Source organism: Mrakia frigida, assembly GCF_051309035.1.
Source record: "Mrakia frigida strain ATCC 22029 unplaced genomic scaffold BDY24scaffold_16, whole genome shotgun sequence".
NCBI lineage: Eukaryota > Fungi > Basidiomycota > Tremellomycetes > Cystofilobasidiales > Mrakiaceae > Mrakia > Mrakia frigida.
In genome coordinates this window covers 301,894-317,965 of record NW_027481265.1, presented here as the reverse complement: position 1 = coordinate 317,965, position 16,072 = coordinate 301,894, and the positions used below count along the sequence as shown (strand labels likewise).

Sequence of the window (16,072 nt, the reverse complement as noted above, 5' to 3'; positions counted from 1 at the left end):
CCTTATCCAGGCTACCGTTACCAGGAAATAGACGCCCGCGTTGGATTCGAAAGGAGACGCGCTTGGGCAGGCCGACCGACGAGTTTGTCTTCGCTCCATTTAGATATTCAGATAGGTTTTACATAAGGTTTTAGGTCGGTAGATCCGATGCGTCTGCGTTGGTCATTGAGGGAAAGAAGCGAGAGAGAGAATAAAAGGAGCAGAGCCATTTTGTTCATTTGGGTTGTGCGTCGGAAGGATCGTTGGTGTATCTACCTGTTAATCGTTGAGGTCAGTCAAGAGAGGCAAAAATTAAGAACGCAAATTTACGAGAAGAAGAAGAGGCATCTACAAAATGACGTGAATGGAGAGAGAAAAGGGAAGACGAGAAACCGGCGAGTGAAAAAGCTACCATCCGAAGCTCTCAGTATGAAGGGTAACAGATGATCCTCCATTCCAAACGTCCTTGATCTTGTAAGGTCCATCCCGAGAGTTGAGAGCTCCTCTGACGGAGGAGGAGAGAGAAGCGGGACCGCAAACTGCGACGCGTCGAATGAAAGATCAGTCAGTACGCGTCGATCCTTCTCTCGTTCTCGATGGAAAAGGAAACGGAAACGAGACTCACCGTTGACAGCAACGGCTCCACCTCCAGCGTCTTTAATGATGGGACCCAACAGGGCAGAGAAATCAGGTCGTCCGCCCGTGTGATCCAACTCTGCTCTCAACTTCTCTTCGTTCCTCTCAGTGACGGCCATCTTCTCGTTGAGTTCTGAGCTATCGGGTGAGGAGCGACCTTCATCAGAGGTGATTTCTTCGTTGGAGGAGGTTTCGTGGTCGTTCGAGGACTCGATGGTGGGAGAGTGAGGAAGGTCGTTGACGAGAGCTTGTGTGACGAAGATCTTGATATCGAGGACGAGGGAGGAAGGGCAGTCGTGTCGGAGTTGGAGGAGGGTTGAGGATATCCAGGCAATGTGTTCTGAGTGAGAGATAGATCAGTTCTCGACTCACGGCCAAGGGAAAGACGACGACGACGACGACTCACCGACGTTTCGAACAACCCAGACGAACGTGAGGGTCGAGACTGCCGACGTTCCAGCTTGAGCGAGTCGCATGAGTTGGAGAGCCAGAGGGAGAGTGTAGGTCACTCCAGTCCCACCTGAAAAGAGGAAAGACGTCGTGTTCAGTCAAGTCTTCGAGAAGATGAGGCTGAGACGCGAGAAAGAACGGACCAGCGACGAGAACGACGCTGGAATAGCTGTCAATCGAAGCGATAGTTCCGTAGGGTCCATCTAGGTAAGCTGGGACCTCGAACCTTCCTCCATGCGACTTGGCCATACGAGACAGCCTGCCAGTGAATCCATCGCTCGCTTCCGCTCCGATAAGGAAGGTGACGTCCGAGTTGATCTTCTTGTCGGACGATGGGATCGATGCGATAGTGAAGGGATGGGCTTCGAAGGCTGGAAAAAGAACACCTTGTTAGGAGGAGGTATTTTTGGACAGAGCTAGAGGAAGAGAGACGAACGGAAGCGGGAGACCGTCGGGCAAACTGGAGGAGACGAGAGAAGGAAGTCAGTTTCGCTGAGACGCGTCGAAGAAAGTTCCACTCCTGCCCGAGTACTCACCAAGGTAAGCGTGTTGACCAGGAGTCCATCTCATCGATCGAGGAAGAGTCACTCGAAGAGCTCCTCCGTGAAGAGATCTGAAAAGAGAAAGGAAAGAAAGACGCGTCAACGTCAGCACTCGAACCTCTCGGGTCATCCGAAGCTCAAACTCACTCAACGACAGCAGTTCGCTCCTCAGTCCCAGTCTTGGAAGAGAAAGAGAGCCAAAGCTTGTTGAGGAAGATCGTCTTTCCGAGACGAACGAAGCGGTCGAGACCCCTGCGGTTCAAAGGACGAGAAGAGAGGAAGAGGGTGAGCGGCCCGAAGGATCGCGTCGTCGAGGTAGGGAAGAGAAAGTTGGACCCACCAGAGGAACAGCGAAGGCCAGACCCACATCCCGAAAGCTTGCCAATGCATGTAAGCGCCGACGATGAAAAGACTGATGGTCGGAGGGCGAAGACGGGAAGACGGCGTCAGCGCAAGGCGACTGAGGACGGTCTCTCGTTTTGCTCGTCGATCGTTCCCCTTCAGATTCTCGTAGAACATGGAATCGAGGTATGTACGGAAAGACGTACAGCGCCAAAAGGATGTGAGAGAGAAGGAAAGCCTCGTAGGCCATTCGTCGGAGGAAGGGTTTGAAGGAGAGGAGAGTGAGGAGGGTGAAGGCTGCCAAAGCGACGATTCCCATCTGCATGTGGCTGAACAGCGGGAAAGTTAAGGGAAGTTGCGTGAGGGAGGAGAGGAATGGGAGGAGGAAAGAAGCGGGAAAGACAATCAGCGGCGGTCGTTCGCCTTTGACGCGTCCGTCTAGACGATCAGGACTTACACATGCTGAAGCGAGTTCTTGGTTCCCAACGAGATAGGAACACTCCTTCCGATAGAGTGCGCCCATGAGAGGATCAGGCAGGCTCGAGCACTGGATCGATGGAGGAAGTTCAACTGAGAAAACCAAGTCGACAAGAGTCAGCACGCACGATCTCATCTGGCATGCTCATAAACTCACTTTCTCGTAGGAAATACCAGTAACGAAAGATATCACGTTGTTCTTGCTGGCGAGGCCGACGATGAGAGGCAACTGAGCAAAAGCGAGTCTTCCACAGCGGTTCGCGTACCTGCGATGCACAGATCGAGAGGAGCAGGTCAGCAAACTTAGGAGGAATCAAGTTTGAGAGAGGCAGGAGGCATACATGGAAGCTTGACTCTTTGGAGTGGCATCAGATCCCGTCGGAACTGGAGGGACGGTCAGAGTAAGGGAGAGAAGAACAGGAGAGCGGGAACGAAGAGAGCGGGAAGGGTCAGTTCGAGTTTCTCAACGACGAGAAAAGAGAGAGCCAACAGGAACTCACGGTAAATGAACCCAAAAACCAGCATGGCAACCGTGTAACCCACTGACCAGAACATCTCACTCGAACTCGAGCTCCACAGGCCAACGGTGAACTCCCTCCAAATCAACGTCTTCCTCAACGCAGCCTTGATGGCCAGAGGAGCAGCGAAGATTCCTCTAGAAGGAGAAGGAGTAGGCTTGACGGCAAAGTCATCCTTTTCCGAAGCTTGGACGAGTGAGCGAGCTTTGATGGCGGCGAGACGACGCTGACGATGGGCGAGCATGGATCCGAAGTGATGGAGGGCGAAGAGCGCTACGACGGCTGCGACCATGTACCAGTGGTACAGAGGGAAAGAGCTCTGGTAAAGCTTCGCAGGGCTGATAGTTCTGTTTGAGGGAGGAAAGGCCAGAAGGAAGGAGGTTTCAGCGTTGAAGGAGGAGGGTGAGGAGGAAGAGGAGCAAGCTGGAACGAGCTCACTTCGTCGTTGTCCCAGTCGTCGTCGTCGAGTTCGTAGTAGATTCACCGTGAGCCATGGTTGAGAAGGATGCGAGAGTGGAATATTAGGGAGCGAGGATGATGGTTGAGGGGGAAGGCGTCAGGTTTTCCTCCTTCCCCACGAAAAAGAGATCCTTTGACGAGGATCTCTCCCGAAATCTGATTCGCCAACGGGTATCAGGATCCATGCACGTATGATCCCGAAATAGGCTACGGTATCGCTTAGACCCGCAGTGGACCGAGGTATCAATTGGTAGGATGAGGGAAGGCGAGGAAGAAAGGCAGCGTGGAGACGCGTCTTGTTCCTCGTCAGGGCGGCGACTTCGAACTCCTGCTGGAGCGATCAAAGATAGAGATGAATGATAGGTCAGTCTTCTTCTGTAAGGGGCGGATAGGAAGGCAGGAAGGAAGAGACGAAGGATGGAGGGGTGTGGGCGGCCTGTAAGACACCCTCGTTCCCCGACTTCTTGCCCACAATCGCGATCAGTTCATGCAAAAGCTTCACATCTCTTAGCTTGATTTCGTAGAAGTGAGACTGGTGTGAACCGAGGTTGAAGAAGGACGGTAAAAGTTAGCTGCTGAGGATCGTTTTTGCGCTCTCGTCTAGATACCACGTCCCTCTCGACGCGACTCACTTTTCATTCGCTCCCTTCGGAACACTGCTCGAATCTGACCACTTTCCATGCGAACCTTTGAGCAGTCTCCTCCTTCGTTTGATGCTCCTGTACTAGTACCGACGCCGGGACGACTCGGGCGAGATCCGGTGAGGGAGTCGCAGAGGAAGGACAGAGAAGGCGCGATGGTCGTGGGTTGTTGAGCCAATTGAAAGCTTCCTCCTTCATGAATCGCAGTCCTGTATTGGAGGCCGGATGCGTCTAAATCAAAAAATCATGTGCTAGCTAGTTCAAGGGGACATCAGCTTCGAGGAAGGTGTAGAACTAGGGAAGGGGAGGAGGAAAGGAGAGCAACTCTGATTCGTCCTCTCCTCCTTTCGCATCGCAGCCGACGAGGGACGAATGAAATTGCAGAGCAGCTGTATGGATCATGATAGCCGAGGTGAGTAAATAAGCTCATCAGCTGTCGAGTCCGCCTAGAAGTCTCTGATGTTCGAGGGAGGGAGAGAAAGAAGGTGACCGGGAGGGAAGGGTTTGAGCTCACCCTCGAACGAACTGCCGATAATCGCATCATAAATCTGAGAGGCGACGAATCATGACGTCTGTTAAGACCGAAGTGGGTTCTTCGGTTGAAGAGAGGGTTCGGGGAACTGTGAAGAGAGCAGCGAAGGGGACGAGGAAGGGAAGGAGAAAGAGGTGAGCTCACTCTCTTGAATGCTGGTCGTCTTCTCTGCCTCAACGGTGGAGACAAGAACTCACTTGATAACCAGAGAATCGTCCTATGAGATTCGGGTTCAAGCCATGTCATCCGAAGTTTGCTTGGAAGTGAGTTGCTGGACGTCTTACAGTAAGGAGAGCTCTCACAGGAAACGATTGTCGAGAGACGGTCGCGCTCGAGATTCGAGATCTGAGTGGTTTGGTCGTCAAGGAGCTGTAATCTATGCTTTCCCGGAGCTCTAGCACGTCGACATTCTTCTCAGTACCCAGGGCTGTAGATTCTCCTCGCTGAGATCTTTCCTTCGAGCAGCGAACGGCGAACGAACGAGCTCAACAACTCCCTCCCCTCCCTTCCCTCCTTTCAGCCCTCATCTCTCCCTCTCCTCCGCGCCTCCCATCTCTCCCTTTGGACCGTACGTACAACTACACATATTTATTACACGATCCAAACCAACTCTTCTGGTCGACCCACCCCTACTGCTCCAACTCAACCTCCTCCTCCTCAACCTTCTCCTCCTCTGTCTCTGGTCGTGCCTCCTCCACTCCTCCGGACTGTCCCAGCGGCAGAGCGTGCTCTTTGAGCCATGTTTCAGAGGACCAAACTGTACACAAGAACGCACGCAGGATATCAGCTTCGAAGAGAACGAACGTGACGAGGAAAGAGAGAGAGAGAGAGAGACGGAGCCGACCTCACCAGCTCGATTCCCTTGAACCTGCCCACCTGCTCCTCCCGCCTGAGCTTTCGCCAGATTCACCTTCATCACTCGACCTCCTCCTGCTGATCCCGGGAAGTAGTTCAGGTCGTAGTTGTCGATCTGTATGCCAAAACGAGCGAAGGAAGGTCAGCTCGACGGAAGGAGAAACGAGAGGGAGTGGATGAGGACGGGACGAACAGCATCCTGAGCATCCAGAGCTGAAGTATAGGTGAGGAAGGCGAATCCTTTATGACGGGAGGCTGCATACGAGATGGCGTTGAAGGGAGAGAAGGTCAGGAGGGCAAAGAGGACGGAAGGAACGAAGGAAGGGAAGGAGGAAGGGACGTCGAGCTCACATTTCCCGTCCTTTCCCTTCTCTCGAGGCAGTTGGATCTCTACGATGTCGCCTGAACAACGAAACAAAGCCAGTGCGAAAGCAAGGGCATACAGTCAGCTTCTGGGTGTTCTGAGGATGCAAGAAGCGAGCTTCGGAAGGGCAAGAAGGGAAGGAAACGACGAGCTCACCAAAAGAAACGAACACGCTCAGCACCTTCTCCTCGTCGACGTCCTCCGGCAGTCCCGAGACGAAGACGGTGTGTTTCTTTTCAGGAACGTAGGCAGAGGGTGCGTTGTTCATCGTCGTAGAAGCTGGGGGCCGAGAAGGGAAAGGAAGAGGTGGATGGGAGGTCGGCGTTGATGGGAATTGAGAAGGGCGAGCTCGAAACGAGCCTCGTCCATCAGCTCTCCTCAAACGGCCAGCATCAACTTTTCGACGAAAGAGCCTATTCGACATTCTACGATGTCCTCTGCTAGCCCACGTCTCGAGCTCTCCATTGCGGGCTACCTCCTCTACATGCATCAACATCCTTCCCTCCCTCGACCTTCCCTCCCTCGCCCTCCATCTTCAACCGATCTCCTGTTGCTCTCCCTGCTCGTAGCTGCGATCCTAGCAACTCCTTCGGTACCGAACTCGAACTCGCAGAGACAGAGAGGACGAGGAGGAGATCCTAGGACGAGGGATGCGACGTTGAAGGAGATCGAGCAGCTTGACAGGCAGATGGACCGGTACGAGGATGAGGGGCTGAAGGTGCATTCTCTTTCTTTCGCTTCGTGCCTCGTAGATATTTAAGACTGATATCTCCTTCTCGTACCTGTACTCGCACTCAGGCCCTTGCTCTCTCCCAAATCCCTTTCGAAGCCATCTCCTCCGCCGCTCGTCACTCCTCCTCCACGTCTTCCATCGGTCGCTGGGGCTGCTACGAAGATCACCTCGCTCTCAACCTCGTTCGATGGTTCAAATCCTCTTACATGAAATGGGTGGATCCTATCCTCTGCTCGCGATGCGGAGGAGGAACGGAGTCTCAGGGAGGGGTGGAACCGACGAGGGAGGAAAGGGAGGAGGGAGGAGCCGGGAGGTGTGAGATCTGGCGGTGTAAAACTGAGGAGTGTAGAGCGGTGGAGAGGTTTCCGAGATTCAAGTGAGTTTTCATGGAGCTGTGGGTATAGGTTGAGGAGGTGAAGGTGCTGATTGAAGCGTTTGATTGGACGTGCTGCAGCGATCTGGCGACCTTGATGCGAACTCGACGCGGACGATGCGGTGAATTCTCGAACCTCTTCACTCTCTTCCTGAGAGCTGTAGGTCTCAGAGCGAGATACGTTTGGAACGCGGAAGACCACGTTTGGAACGAGGTGAGTCTCACTCTTCTCGTTCTTGCTCGTTCGCTCAAACCCTGACCTCGACGCGTCGTCTCCTCTCTCCTCTTCGCAGTACTTCTCTCCCTCCCTCAACCGCTTCATCCACGTCGACCCTTCCGAAGGCAAAACCAACCAACCCTTACTCTACTCCGTCGGATGGGGTAAACGCATGACCTACGTCTTCTCCTATTCCACAACTGGAGCTCGAGACACCACCCTTTCCTACGTCCTCTCGTCGAGTCTTCCGAAGGGACGGACGTCGATTGGGGAGAGGGATTTGAAGCGGGCATTCAGGGAGGTTACGGAGAGGAGGTGGAGAGGGAGGAGTGAAGAGGAGAAGAGGAGGTTGAGGGAGGAGTTGGAGGTTGAGGAGAGGTGGGAGGCGGATTTGGAGGGACGGAGGAAGGAGGAGAGGGAGAGGGAAGGTGGTGGAGAGGGCTTGGAGGGGAGAGTTAGTGGGACGAGAGAGTGGAGGAGGGAGAGAGGGGAGGTTGGGGAGGGGAAGGAGGCTGTTGGGGAAGCGGTGGTGATTCGTGAGTGCTTTTGCGAGCTCTTGAAGTCCAGCTCGAACTCAACCGACGCGTCGTTCCTCTTCCTTATTGCTTCTCCTTGCAGCTTCAACTCCACCCATATTCGATCTCACTTCCACCTCGTCCCTTCTCCACTTCGGATCCTCAGCCCTCACCACATCCTCACCACCGACCCTCCTGCTAACAACCGCTTCTCAAGACTCAACCTCAGCCTCGTACCTCCCTCGACCCATCTCAACTTCAACATCGTTCCTCGCCGAGCTCTCCTTCAAGATCACTCGAAACCCAAACTCGGATGGAGCGGACGGGATGGCTTTCATTTACTCGCTCGAAGGAGCGCCTCGCCTCGGCGAGGGAGGAGGAGGGATGGGCTACGGTGGATTGGGAAAAGGTTGGGTCGTTGAGGTTGATACCTACAGAACGTTCGTTCATCTCTTTCTCTCTTCTCACCTCAACCTCTCTTCCATCCCTTCCTTCCTTCCCCAAACTAACCCATCTCCTCCTCTTCGCTCGTCTCCCTTCGCAGCGAGGACCGAACCGCCGACCCTCCAACCCCTCACATCTCCCTTCACTCTCCTCTTCACCCTCACCACTCCAACTCCCTCGCTTGCACCCCTTCCCCAGCATCCCTCCCTCCACTTACGGACGGTAGATGGTACTCCCTCCGCGTGCAGTTCCTGGCGAGGACGAGACGCGTGGGGGTTTGGCTGGCCGACGACGAGCAGAGCGAGTCGGAAGAAGGGGAGACGAAGTGGGAGTGGTTGTTCGGAGCGAACGTACCGGAGGAGAAGCTTTCCGGTGAGGGAAAGGAAGCGTGGTTGGGAGTGAGTGCTGCTTGTGGGGGGTTGACTGAGCGGGTGAGTCTTCGTATCTCTCTTTTTTTTTTTTCTAAGGCTTTGAACGAGGTGATCGTTTCGTCGACGAGCGATGAACTGACGTAGCCGAGCTTGGCTTGTTGTTTGGCCCGAGCAGCACGAGATTGGGAGTTGGAAAGTCTGGGAGATCGAGGAGGGAAAGGAGGAGGAGGAGACGAAAGTTGGGACGGACGCGTCGATGTAGACTCCCGACTCAAAACGGGGTTTGCTTGGTTTGGCTCGACCTTCTACTACGACTGATGGTGATGAATCTAACGAATTATCTCTTTTTCCGAAACCGAAAAGAAAGGGGAGACGAGGACGACTCTTCTCGCCTTCGATCATTCTCGTTCCTCTTTCTTCTCACTCGTGAAGGTAGATATCAAGAAAGGAGATCGTGCAGTTGTGAATAGATGTGGTAAAAGAAGATGTGTGATGTAGGTATCTATGTGCTGTGTGCGGTGTTTCGCCAGGGGACTTTAGTGTGAGAAGAGCGGGAGCGAGCGACGAAAGACGGGAAGAGGCGAGGAAGATGGACAAGCAAGCGAGAAGCGAGAGCGAAAGGGCAAAAGCAAACGTGAGGGAAGGAAAGGCAAAGCAAGACAGTGAAAAAAAAAGAGACAGCATTGAGTAGAGAACGAGTAGACTACCCAAACGAAGGAGAGAGAGAGAGAGAAGGAGCGTAAACGTGTCGAATCAAAGATCTAAAGAGCCCCCCCAGCAGTCAACCACCCCATCCCCAGCACCACTGCCCCCCAAGCAACGAGCCCACTTGCACCTCCAATCACCGACTCTCCACTGGAAGTGAACAACGTCCCTCCTTTACTCGTGGTTCCTCCCACAACGGTCCCGACCCCACCTCGTCCGTTGCTCGTCTCGAGAGCAGCATCAGCGACCGTGGCTGAGCCTTGACCTTGAGCGTCGTAGGTGGTTGGGAAGGTAGTCACGTCGGTGGCGGTCGAGTCGGCGGGTTGGGTGGCTGGCAGGACGAGATCGAAAACGAAGGGAGAAAGAAGAAAGGTCAGTTTCTTCGACGCGTCGACTTGACTTCGAAGCTCGAGTTGGATGGGTGCGAAAAAGACTCACCAAGCACGACTCCCGAACTAGCGTCCAGAGCCTCCTTCGTCAGGAACACCAGCGCAAGGGAAGGAGCGTAGACCTTGACGGTGCAGGTGAGAGCAGTTGTGTCGCAAGGGACGGTGAAGGTTTCGACGTCTCCCGAGAGGATCCCATCGGAAGAGGCAGCTCCGTTGGGAGAGGCAGTTTGACCTGCCCAGCGGATCTAAAAAACACAGACGGCGAACATGAACAGGACCGAGGAGGAGAGTCAGCGATGGAATGCAGAGAAACGAACGAAAACGAAAGGACGAAAAGAAGAAAGAGAGTGAAACAAAGGAGACTCACATCGTACATCTCCAACGTCGAGTTAGCTCTCAGATACCTGACGTACACCTCCGTAGGTGTCGTCCTCGTCGTTCCTTCGGTGATTCCTCCGATGTTGATGACGGCGTCGTAGTCGGAGACGCCGATGTTGGAGACAAAGTTGATGAAGGCGAGTTTGGTGGGGACGTTGTTTTCGTAGATGGCTGGAGAGCGGATGAGGGGAGAAGGGAGAAGTGGGGAGGAAGGAAGAAAGAGGGGGGAAGGAGGGAGGAGAAAAGGGCGTCAGTCGAAGCGACGGGAACGACGGCGAAGAACGAAGAGAGTGAGGGAGCAAAGAACGGAAGACAAATGAAGGAACGAAGCCTCACCGTAAGCAGGGAAGTTGTTGTTCACGAGCTGTTCTGTCGAAGCGACGGTAGCATCGTAGGCGGGCTGACGGACGCGTCGAACGAACGAATCGAACGAAGTCGAGGAAACGGAAGAAGTCGATCAGCTCGCTGCTTCTTCCCGCAAACCTCTCTACGTCAAGAACACCTCGTCCCGACTCTCAAGACCAGCGAACACTAGAAAAAGAGCCTCGAAAAACTCTCACCGAAATATCCACAACCTGACTCGTATTCGTACTTCCAAACGCCTCCGCCATCACGAGCGTCGTGTAGTAAGTAGGTCCAGCGGTCCAGTGCGAGGTTGCTGAGAGGTTGGTTTGGACGGCGGTGAAGGGCTGTACATGAATCCCAGCCGAACGAGATGTCAGCGACGAGGTCGTTTTCGTTCGAGAGAGAGAAAAGGTAAGGAAGGAGAGGAAAGAGAGGGAGACGACCGTACGTTGTAGTAAGCGTTCCTTCCTCCGACGTGGAGGTAGGCGGACGTGAAGTTGATGGAGGCGAGGGTGAAAGACCTGTTATGAAGAAAAGGGAAGGTCGAGGTGAGTTGAGAGGGAAGAGGGGGAGGAGGGAAGAGGGAAGGGAAAGGGAAACGAACCAATCGAGCGTCCTAAAAACGCGAAGCGAAACGACAATGGTCAGCTCAACGAAGACAACCACACCACATGAGTAGTATAAACTCACCAAAGAGCAGAAATGAACGCATCCGAAACCCCAGCGTAACCCGAGCACGAAGCTGTTTCGAACCCAAAACGCGCTCAGATCCGTCTCGTTCCTCTTTCTCCCTTCCCTCCCTCCGCCGTTCCCTCTCTCACCGCGACTCACCCGTATTCGTCTCCGCCATGGTAACCTCCAACCCTCTCTGAATAGCCATGTTGTTGTAAACCTGGTAGTTGAGATCCCCAGCGATGGTGTTGGTAGCGAGCGCGTGCGAGTGGTACTCGGCCAGGACGGTTTGTCCTTCGCCGGCGCTGTTCTCGCAGTTGTCGTGAGGGTAGCTGTGATGAAGAGGGAAGGGAGAGAGTCAGTTTGGAAGGGGGAGGGAGATGGGAGAGTATGAGAGGGAAGAAGAGGAAAAGGGGAGAAGAAGAAGAAGGAGAAGAAGAAGAAGACGAACTGCTGCCAACTCAACGCCTTCATCTCGTTGGCGAACGTATCGAGGATCGTCAGGTTCGAGAGCAGGTCGCTTGGGAACCAGCTGCAAAGCAAAGCAAACGAAACCGGTGTCAGCAGCTGCTTGGTTCAAAGAACAAGAACAGAGGGAACGAGGAAGGATAAAGAGCGAGAGAGGGGACGAACTTGCAACAAACGTTTGGGAGGTACCAGTTCTTGGTCTGAGGCAGATCCGGATCCGCGACCGTCACGTCCGTGAAAAACTCCTGCATCTCGCTCTGCCAGGTATCCCACGTGTAGTCGGCGTCTCGTCGTCGGTCGGCGTACCTAAACGAACCAAAAAAAAAAAAACGAGTCAGAAACGAAAACGACGCGTTGGAGGCTGCGAGAGAGAGAGAGAGAGAGTGCTCACAGATCAGGTTCGTTGGCGAGCTACAGATCGAAACCAACGAAAAAAATGTGAGCTTCTCACTCCGAATAAAACGCAACTGAGAGAGGTAAGTAGAGGAGCGTCACTGACCTGCAGACCCATCAAATTATCGCCCAAGTAGCTCTCCACGAACTGAGCAACCTCGAAGGGGTTCGCCCAGTTCTCAACCGTGTTGTTCACGAACGCGATTCCAAACATCCACTCCGTGTTGACCAGAGCACTGATGTTGGACATGGCGTAGACCCTAAATCCCCATACAACCAACAAGAACAAACCCGAAAAAAACAAACCGAGTCAGCAAACGCGTCCGTCCGCCTGGAAACTTCCCTCGCCCGTCTCGAGATTCGGGTTCGGTTGGTCGCTCACATATCTCTCGTGTAGAGCACACTGGGAGTGTTGGTAGGGTTGATGGCTTCCGTTTCGTCTTCTTTTTGGAGGAAGGACCTGTTCTCGAACCCGAAAAAGGAACCGAATCAGCATGACGGCGAGACGAAGGGAGGAGGAGGAGGAGGAGGAGGAGGAGGGGGGCTTCGGATCGAGCTCGGGAGGGCTGAAGGGAGAAAAAACAGAACACTCACGTCGTAGCTTTCCCATCCGCTCGAGCTGGAAGTCCATCGACGTCGTACATGTAGGATCCTGGAACCAAGAAGGGGGTTTCCAAGGAAGAGGGTCAGCCTAAAAAAAAAAAGAGCTGCGAGAGAAGGGAGAGGAAAGAGTCCGAGCTCATCAACTCACCCTCCTGGGAATTCCCTCCCACCCTGACCCTCGCTCCACTCTGCGTCCTGGATCTCAGGTTCTGCAAAAAGTTGAGGAACGGAGCTCTGATTTCATTCGAGTACGGTCCCACTGTTGCGTTTCAAACGCAACAACAACAACAACAGCGAAAAACCCAACGAAACGAAAGGAAAGAAGGGTCAGCTTCGATTCGAGCTCGCGTGCCCTCCCTGTTCCTTCCTCCTTCCGGCCTCTCCTGCTTCTCTTTGTCTTCCAACCTTCTTGATCGACGTCGTAACGATTCTTAGTTGCCACTCACAAACCTGATTCGCCACACTCATCTCGACACTGTAACCCAACCAGTTCCCCTTCATCTGCACGCTCAACAACTTGTTCCCTCTCTCTGGATCGACCAACGCCTCGGCGCTTTCCCAAACCGCCCAGTTGACGCTCGTCGGTAGGTCCGTAGCGAACTCGGGGAGCGTCAAGCCCGAGAGGACGCTCGTAGGGGAGGAGACGGAGGCGGTCGTGGTCGCTGTAGACGTAGCGGTAGCTGTGGCGGAGAGGACGAGCTGGTCAGGGAGGGTCGTGTAGAGGTCGAAGGCGAGGGTGAGCGTCGAAGGGGGGAGGGAAGAGAGGGAGAGGAGAAGGAGGAGGAGAGAAGGCGGTAAGGAGGAGAGCATCGCTGGCTCTGCTGGCAAGAAGGAGAGAAGGGCAGAAGGAGGAAGGAAGGTCGAGGTTGGAGGAAGGACAAGGAGGGGAGCTTTCCGATCGAGAGGAGCGGCCGGCGGGCGGGCAGGTTCCCCTTTTTCTTTGTTTTTTTTTTCTCCTTGTTTTCCTTTCTTTTTTCTTTGAGAGACGCGCGTGAAAGTGAACCGATAGACTATAACAGAGCGCAAGAGAGGGGCATCCTCGAAGGAGGGGCAAGAGAGAGAAGGAGAGAGGCTCGGTGAACAGAAGGGGATCTGCAGTCGCGTTTCTCGCAGTGTTTTGAAGCTTGTTTTTTTTTCCTTCTCTTTTTCCCTCTCTATATACTCTCTTGATATATCTCTGGATTTTCTCGCTTCCCTCTTTTGTACATCTCCGAGCAAGAAAAGGGCAGCTTCGAGCGTCCCCATCTTGCTTCCTCTCTTTCTCTCCTTATCGCGTCGTCACTCCTTGTTCACTCCTCGACAAAATCATTCTCATCCCCTCCGAAGAGAGGTAGACGTTAGAAAAGAAATTTAGGCGACGGTTCCGGAGGCGGTGACGCTGTTTGGGTTTCGATTGGGTTTCGAGAAGGAGAAGGAAAGAGAGGTCAGCGTCGAGTGCGTCGTCGTCGTCGTCGAAAGAAAGGGAGGGTTCGAAAACGAACGTGATCTTGGCCTTGGGCTTTCCAGAGTCGGTTCCGTAACCCTCGATCTTGGAGACAAGGTCGAGTCCGGAGGTGACCTCTCCGAAGACGGTCTGAGAGGGAGAAGGGGAGGGAGAGGAGAGGTCAGCGTTCGGTTTGGAGAAAGGAGAGATGGGAGAGAAAAGTGGACTCACGTGCTTTCCGTCTGAGGAAGAAGAGCAGGAGAGGAAGGAGAAGAGGGAGAGAGGTCAGCTACGAGAAGAGGGACGAGTGGAAAGGCTGAGGGAGAAGCGACGAACCCAACCACGAGGCTGCAAAGGAGGATGGAGGGAGGCAAAAGTCAGTATGGATTCGGGGAACGGAAGGCGAGCAAGAAGATAGACTCACTCTTGACGGTGGTGATGAAGAACCTGAGAAGAGAAAGGGAGGGAAAGCGAGACAAGGTGAGCTTCGAGGCTTCGGATCGAGATCTTCTCCTTCCAACGAGACTAGGCTTCAAGACTCACTGGGATCCGTTGGTGTTGGGTCCGGCGTTAGCCATGGAGAGAAGTCCAGGCTTGGTGTGCTTCAGGGTGAACTGTGAGAGCAAGCCATTCAAGGAGACGAAAGGAAGGGAAGGTCAGCGAGGACGTTCGAGACGAGGAGTGAAAGGAGGAAGGGAGATGAGCGGACTGACGTTCTCGTCGGCGAACTTGGCACCGTAGATGGACTTTCCTCCGGTTCCGTTGTGGGCGGTGAAGTCACCTCCCTATAGCAGAAGAAGAAAGAGGAGGAGGAGGAAGGTCAGCGATCTGAGACGAGGTCGACGAGGAAGAGGGAAGAACGACTCACCTGGAGCATGAAGCTGAGGATAGCCGATGGAAGGGATAGACGAGATCAGTAGACTATTCAAATGTTGAAGAGGAAGAAGAGACTAGACGAACGAGGGGATAACTCTGAAAGAAGGAAGGAGAAAGGAACGAGGGTTCAGCAACGTGTTCGAGCTTCTGCACGATCAAGGGACGAAGAAGCGACGCTAGAGAAAATGCTCACCGGTGGAAACCGGATCCGGCGTATCCGAAACCGTTCTGTCCAGTGCAGAGCTGTAGTAGAGAACCGAGGAGAGTAGGGTAAGAAGGAGAACCAAAGTGGTCAGCTTGAGGCTGCGCCGTCTTTCCTTCAACGATCTCTGTGGCCTGTAGGGGTGCTACGAACCTCTCGGAAGTTTCGGGCGCACTTGGGGGTGACGTCTGAAGGATAGAAGGGAGAGAAGGAAGAGAGTTCAGTACGGGAAGAGCTCTGAGGGAAGAGGGAAGCGGCTGAAGTCGTGGAAGGGGGTTTTGGAAGGAGGGAGAGGAGAAAGGACTGACCGTCGTAAAGCTTGAAGACGATTCGTCCAGCGGGGGATCCGTTGACTGAGAGTGAGAAGGAGGTTTCGAGAGGTGGTAGGGAAGGGAGGCGAGGCGAAAAGTGACGAGAAGGAAGGGACAGGAATGACGTGGGAAGGGAAGGAAGCGATGAAGGAGGAGGAAGAGGAGAGGAAAGAGTGTTGAAAGATGATGGAAGGGAGTCAGCTCTGGCTCTCTTTCGTTCTCGAGTAGATAGGTGATGAATCGTTACGCACTAGCAATGTCGAACTAGAGGAGGAAGAAGGCGAGGAGGGAAGGAAGGGGTTTCAGTACGAAGGACACCCCAGCTGAAGCTCTCTCTTCCCTCTCTCGATGAGAAGGAAGCGAAAGAAATCAAGGGCAAGGAGCTCACGTAAACGTCACTGTAGAGGAACAATCAAGAGTAGAAGAGTAGGGTGGTCAGCTTGAGCTCTTTGGCATCGTCTCTCGCTTTGAAGAGCGGGCTGGGAGAGGGAGGAAAGGGAGAGGGAAGGAGGGTTGGGGGAGATGGAGGGAAGCGAAGGACTTACGCCATTTTGAGTGTTTGAAAGCTGAAGATCAAGAGATAAAAAAGAGACCAAAGGAAAATCAGTATGGATGGCTCGCTTCTCTGTGCGTCTAAAAGTTACTTACAGGTAGAAAGGGTGGGTGGAAAGAGGGAGGGAAGGTGGTGGGTGAGGGAGAGGAAGTCAAACCTCCCTCGCGAAAGTCGTAGCGCAGGGCAAGCCTGCGTCCCCGCCCCAGGTCCTCGTTTTTGTACCAGCGTTTTTTTCTCGAGATCTAGATCAGCTTTTGGAAACCGTTGGATAGGTTGGGCAACTGTACAGATGTTGGAGCGTAAAAC

The 16,072-nt window shown here is 53.9% G+C and overlaps 6 protein-coding genes across 6 annotated transcripts; 1 reads left to right on the top strand and 5 right to left on the bottom strand.

Annotated features, from left to right (window-relative positions):
* Positions 1–243: 243 nt before the first annotated feature.
* BDY24DRAFT_64882 (ferric reductase family protein) lies at positions 244–3,580 on the bottom strand. The gene is made up of 14 exons (XM_076645039.1): positions 3,383–3,580; positions 2,927–3,291; positions 2,768–2,810; positions 2,584–2,692; positions 2,407–2,519; positions 2,156–2,278; positions 1,948–2,019; positions 1,755–1,859; positions 1,602–1,678; positions 1,502–1,525; positions 1,209–1,436; positions 1,022–1,135; positions 605–955; positions 244–518 (listed from the first exon to the last, which is right to left on the bottom strand). The coding sequence occupies exons 1-14, from the start codon at positions 3,436–3,438 to the stop codon at positions 388–390; spliced, it is 1,911 nt and encodes a 636-aa protein (XP_076496479.1). The 5' UTR covers positions 3,439–3,580; the 3' UTR covers positions 244–387.
* Positions 3,581–5,142: 1,562 nt separating this feature from the next.
* On the bottom strand, positions 5,143–6,119 carry BDY24DRAFT_389635 (uncharacterized protein). The gene is made up of 5 exons (XM_076640564.1): positions 5,952–6,119; positions 5,783–5,833; positions 5,625–5,686; positions 5,426–5,546; positions 5,143–5,333 (listed from the first exon to the last, which is right to left on the bottom strand). Exons 1-5 carry the CDS (start codon positions 6,061–6,063, stop codon positions 5,206–5,208), a joined length of 474 nt encoding a protein of 157 aa, XP_076496478.1. The 5' UTR covers positions 6,064–6,119; the 3' UTR covers positions 5,143–5,205.
* A 196-nt stretch (positions 6,120–6,315) lies between these two features.
* Positions 6,316–8,774, top strand: PNG1 (peptide-N4-(N-acetyl-beta-glucosaminyl)asparagine amidase). Its single transcript, XM_076637885.1, has 7 exons — positions 6,316–6,513; positions 6,594–6,904; positions 6,983–7,115; positions 7,195–7,654; positions 7,737–8,073; positions 8,178–8,508; positions 8,624–8,774. The coding sequence occupies exons 1-7, from the start codon at positions 6,484–6,486 to the stop codon at positions 8,708–8,710; spliced, it is 1,689 nt and encodes a 562-aa protein (XP_076496477.1). The 5' UTR covers positions 6,316–6,483; the 3' UTR covers positions 8,711–8,774.
* Positions 8,775–8,831: 57 nt separating this feature from the next.
* BDY24DRAFT_389633 (uncharacterized protein) lies at positions 8,832–9,568 on the bottom strand. Its single transcript, XM_076640563.1, has one exon. It carries the CDS (start codon positions 9,130–9,132, stop codon positions 8,869–8,871), a length of 264 nt encoding a protein of 87 aa, XP_076496476.1. The 5' UTR covers positions 9,133–9,568; the 3' UTR covers positions 8,832–8,868.
* On the bottom strand, positions 8,832–13,261 carry BDY24DRAFT_389626 (glycosyl hydrolase family 79 C-terminal domain-containing protein). The gene is made up of 17 exons (XM_076640562.1): positions 12,848–13,261; positions 12,550–12,660; positions 12,393–12,450; positions 12,181–12,258; positions 11,905–12,058; positions 11,797–11,816; positions 11,571–11,711; positions 11,389–11,469; positions 11,097–11,269; positions 10,956–11,007; positions 10,870–10,881; positions 10,714–10,786; positions 10,481–10,609; positions 10,257–10,320; positions 9,910–10,091; positions 9,592–9,787; positions 8,832–9,484 (listed from the first exon to the last, which is right to left on the bottom strand). The coding sequence occupies exons 1-17, from the start codon at positions 13,209–13,211 to the stop codon at positions 9,210–9,212; spliced, it is 2,163 nt and encodes a 720-aa protein (XP_076496475.1). The 5' UTR covers positions 13,212–13,261; the 3' UTR covers positions 8,832–9,209.
* Positions 13,262–13,751: 490 nt separating this feature from the next.
* On the bottom strand, positions 13,752–15,763 carry CPR1 (peptidylprolyl isomerase CPR1; the record flags this gene model as incomplete). The annotated part of the gene is made up of 15 exons (XM_076643439.1): positions 13,752–13,779; positions 13,883–13,974; positions 14,056–14,066; positions 14,161–14,172; positions 14,249–14,271; positions 14,368–14,438; positions 14,538–14,609; positions 14,693–14,705; positions 14,785–14,796; positions 14,894–14,943; positions 15,056–15,090; positions 15,211–15,255; positions 15,465–15,477; positions 15,602–15,611; positions 15,759–15,763. 15 exons carry the CDS (start codon positions 15,761–15,763, stop codon positions 13,752–13,754), a joined length of 492 nt encoding a protein of 163 aa, XP_076496474.1.
* Between the last annotated feature and the right edge of the window lie 309 nt (positions 15,764–16,072).

What these genes read in the sequence shown, in the direction of transcription:
- BDY24DRAFT_389635 (XM_076640564.1), bottom strand. Translation starts at nt 6,063, where the DNA reads ATGAACAACGCACCCTCTGCCTACGTTCCTGAAAAGAAACACACCGTC. An exon ending in GAGCGTGTTCGTTTCTTTTG is followed by an intron (nt 5,834 to 5,951) that starts GTGAGCTCGTCG and finishes TTCGTTGTTCAG; the next exon opens with GCGACATCGTAGAGATCCAA. An exon ending in CTCTGGATGCTCAGGATGCT is followed by an intron (nt 5,547 to 5,624) that starts GTTCGTCCCGTC and finishes TTTGGCATACAG; the next exon opens with ATCGACAACTACGACCTGAA.
- BDY24DRAFT_64882 (XM_076645039.1), bottom strand. Translation starts at nt 3,438, where the DNA reads ATGGCTCACGGTGAATCTACTACGAACTCGACGACGACGACTGGGACA. An exon ending in AAGAACTCGCTTCAGCATGT is followed by an intron (nt 2,279 to 2,406) that starts GTAAGTCCTGAT and finishes CCCGCTGTTCAG; the next exon opens with CCACATGCAGATGGGAATCG. An exon ending in TGGAGCCGTTGCTGTCAACG is followed by an intron (nt 519 to 604) that starts GTGAGTCTCGTT and finishes GACGCGTCGCAG; the next exon opens with TTTGCGGTCCCGCTTCTCTC.
- BDY24DRAFT_389626 (XM_076640562.1), bottom strand. Translation starts at nt 13,211, where the DNA reads ATGCTCTCCTCCTTACCGCCTTCTCTCCTCCTCCTTCTCCTCTCCCTC. An exon ending in GCGGATGGGAAAGCTACGAC is followed by an intron (nt 12,259 to 12,392) that starts GTGAGTGTTCTG and finishes GTTCGAGAACAG; the next exon opens with GTCCTTCCTCCAAAAAGAAG. An exon ending in CATGGCGGAGACGAATACGG is followed by an intron (nt 11,008 to 11,096) that starts GTGAGTCGCGGT and finishes GGTTCGAAACAG; the next exon opens with CTTCGTGCTCGGGTTACGCT.
- PNG1 (XM_076637885.1), top strand. Translation starts at nt 6,484, where the DNA reads ATGGACCGGTACGAGGATGAGGGGCTGAAG. An exon ending in GAGGTTGATACCTACAGAAC is followed by an intron (nt 8,074 to 8,177) that starts GTTCGTTCATCT and finishes CTCCCTTCGCAG; the next exon opens with CGAGGACCGAACCGCCGACC. An exon ending in GTGGGGGGTTGACTGAGCGG is followed by an intron (nt 8,509 to 8,623) that starts GTGAGTCTTCGT and finishes TGGCCCGAGCAG; the next exon opens with CACGAGATTGGGAGTTGGAA.
- BDY24DRAFT_389633 (XM_076640563.1), bottom strand. Translation starts at nt 9,132, where the DNA reads ATGCTGTCTCTTTTTTTTTCACTGTCTTGCTTTGCCTTTCCTTCCCTC.